Raw genomic sequence first — 1,720 nt, 5'->3', positions numbered from 1 at the left:
ATTACCGTACATGAGACTAGTATAAGATAAAGTATCTGACTAATAATTGAGAAAAGAATTTTCAACCCCTTGAAACGTGATACGCGACGCATTGCAAACATAGCAGTTGTTACGGCATTCAGCATGCCGCTTGAACAAATTGAATACAGAGAAGCGTACGTTGCTAAAGATTTTATGGTCAAAGTTGAGTGAGAATGAAATTTGTTTCAAAATCAACAAACAACTATTTAAGGGACATGCATGAGATGTAGCAAGGACATCATCAAGTACCTTAACACGTACGATTATTACAATTGCAATTACAATTGCACATAGATATCAAGTGCTGATAAGCAGGGAAAATAAATTAAGGACAATGGGAGCTAAAGGAAGCAAATTAAGTAAATGGGTTGGTGTTGGGAGTGCTCACAAGCGCATAGAAGGGTCTCTATTATTGGCACCTAAAGGTTATGTTCCAATTTGTGTTGGCACAAATGAGGACACTTGCACGCGATTTATTGTTAATATCAGAGCCCTTCGTCATGCATTTTTCTGTGAGCTGCTAGGAAAGACTGCAGAAGAATATGGGTTCATGAATGAAGGGGTTTTGAGGATCCCGTTTGAAGCACAAGCTTTTGAAGAGTGGTCCATCACCAACTCCAACAAAAAGCTTAAAATTAAGATTAGGAGGGTCACAAATTAGAGATATCTCCACTTTTCCTTCATTTCTTTTCTTCTAGCTTCTATTCAACACATACTTACCTTTGTGGGTAGGCTCCTGTAGATGCATTAAGACTTAATTATACTCATTCTACATCAAGTTATTGTTACTGTAATTAATGCAGGATATGATCAAAAAAATTCAGTAAATTTCAATTAATTTTTTTTTAATTCAAGTTAAATTACATAATGGAAGCTTTCCAATTCAATGTTTTATACAAAGTTACAGAGGTATTAAGAAAAGAAAATCGCAAGGAATCCATTCCATTCAGGGAAAATAAAATGACGAAAAATATATATAGTTGACAAAATCCCAACATAGAATGATCCTAAATTACCCTAAAATTCTTTTTCATGGGCATAAGATCCATAACGAAAATTTCATATCTGGCCTACGAAAAGTAAACTTGTAGAATTGAGTAGAATGTGTTGAATGCCTAAAGAAGAAAATGAAAACAACATAGAAGAGGGAATAGTCATTTAAGAGAAAAACGATGGCATGCCTTAATGCCTTATCATAAAAGAGAGTTAAAAGTTTCAGTATAATTCACTTTTCAGAGTAAAGACTCAAAATTAATATACCGTATAGATTTAATAATCCCAATTTAGGATATTTGAATCGAAAATTATTATTGAAGAACTTTAGGCATAGAATCTGTAGATGAATTTAATATCTCAAATATAATTTTATATCTCAATCCATCATAAATCTTAAATTTGCGTGATTGTTAAAAGTACTACTAGATGAATTTTTTTTGGTAGAACTACTAGATGAATTTACTTAACTTAAAAAAATAAAGGCTTAATTGCAACTTTGGTCCCCGACGTTTATCAATGTCACGATTTTGGTCCCCCACCTAATTTAATTACATGGATGGTCCCCGACGTTGTAGGTCGTGTGCAACGTTAGTCCTACCGCTTATTTCTTAATGGAGGAGACTTACGTGGACGTCTTGTTGGAGAGAAAAAGGAGGTATGAGGAGAGAGGGAAGCACGTGAGTATCACGTGAACTCACGTGAA

The 1,720-nt window shown here is 34.2% G+C and overlaps 1 protein-coding gene across 1 annotated transcript; it reads left to right on the top strand.

The window, feature by feature from the left end:
* The first annotated feature begins 355 nt into the window (after positions 1–355).
* On the top strand, positions 356–682 carry LOC130744835 (auxin-responsive protein SAUR71-like). Its single transcript, XM_057596996.1, has one exon. The coding sequence runs from the start codon at positions 356–358 to the stop codon at positions 680–682; it is 327 nt and encodes a 108-aa protein (XP_057452979.1).
* The last annotated feature ends 1,038 nt before the right edge of the window (positions 683–1,720 follow it).

The sequence above is a fragment of the Lotus japonicus genome, chromosome 3, assembly GCF_012489685.1.
Source record: "Lotus japonicus ecotype B-129 chromosome 3, LjGifu_v1.2".
Classification (NCBI taxonomy): Eukaryota; Viridiplantae; Streptophyta; class Magnoliopsida; order Fabales; family Fabaceae; genus Lotus; species Lotus japonicus.
The sequence above is the reverse complement of the archived record's forward strand: the minus strand, read 5'-3'. Positions and strand labels throughout refer to the sequence as shown.

What these genes read in the sequence shown, in the direction of transcription:
- LOC130744835 (XM_057596996.1), top strand. Translation starts at nt 356, where the DNA reads ATGGGAGCTAAAGGAAGCAAATTAAGTAAATGGGTTGGTGTTGGGAGT.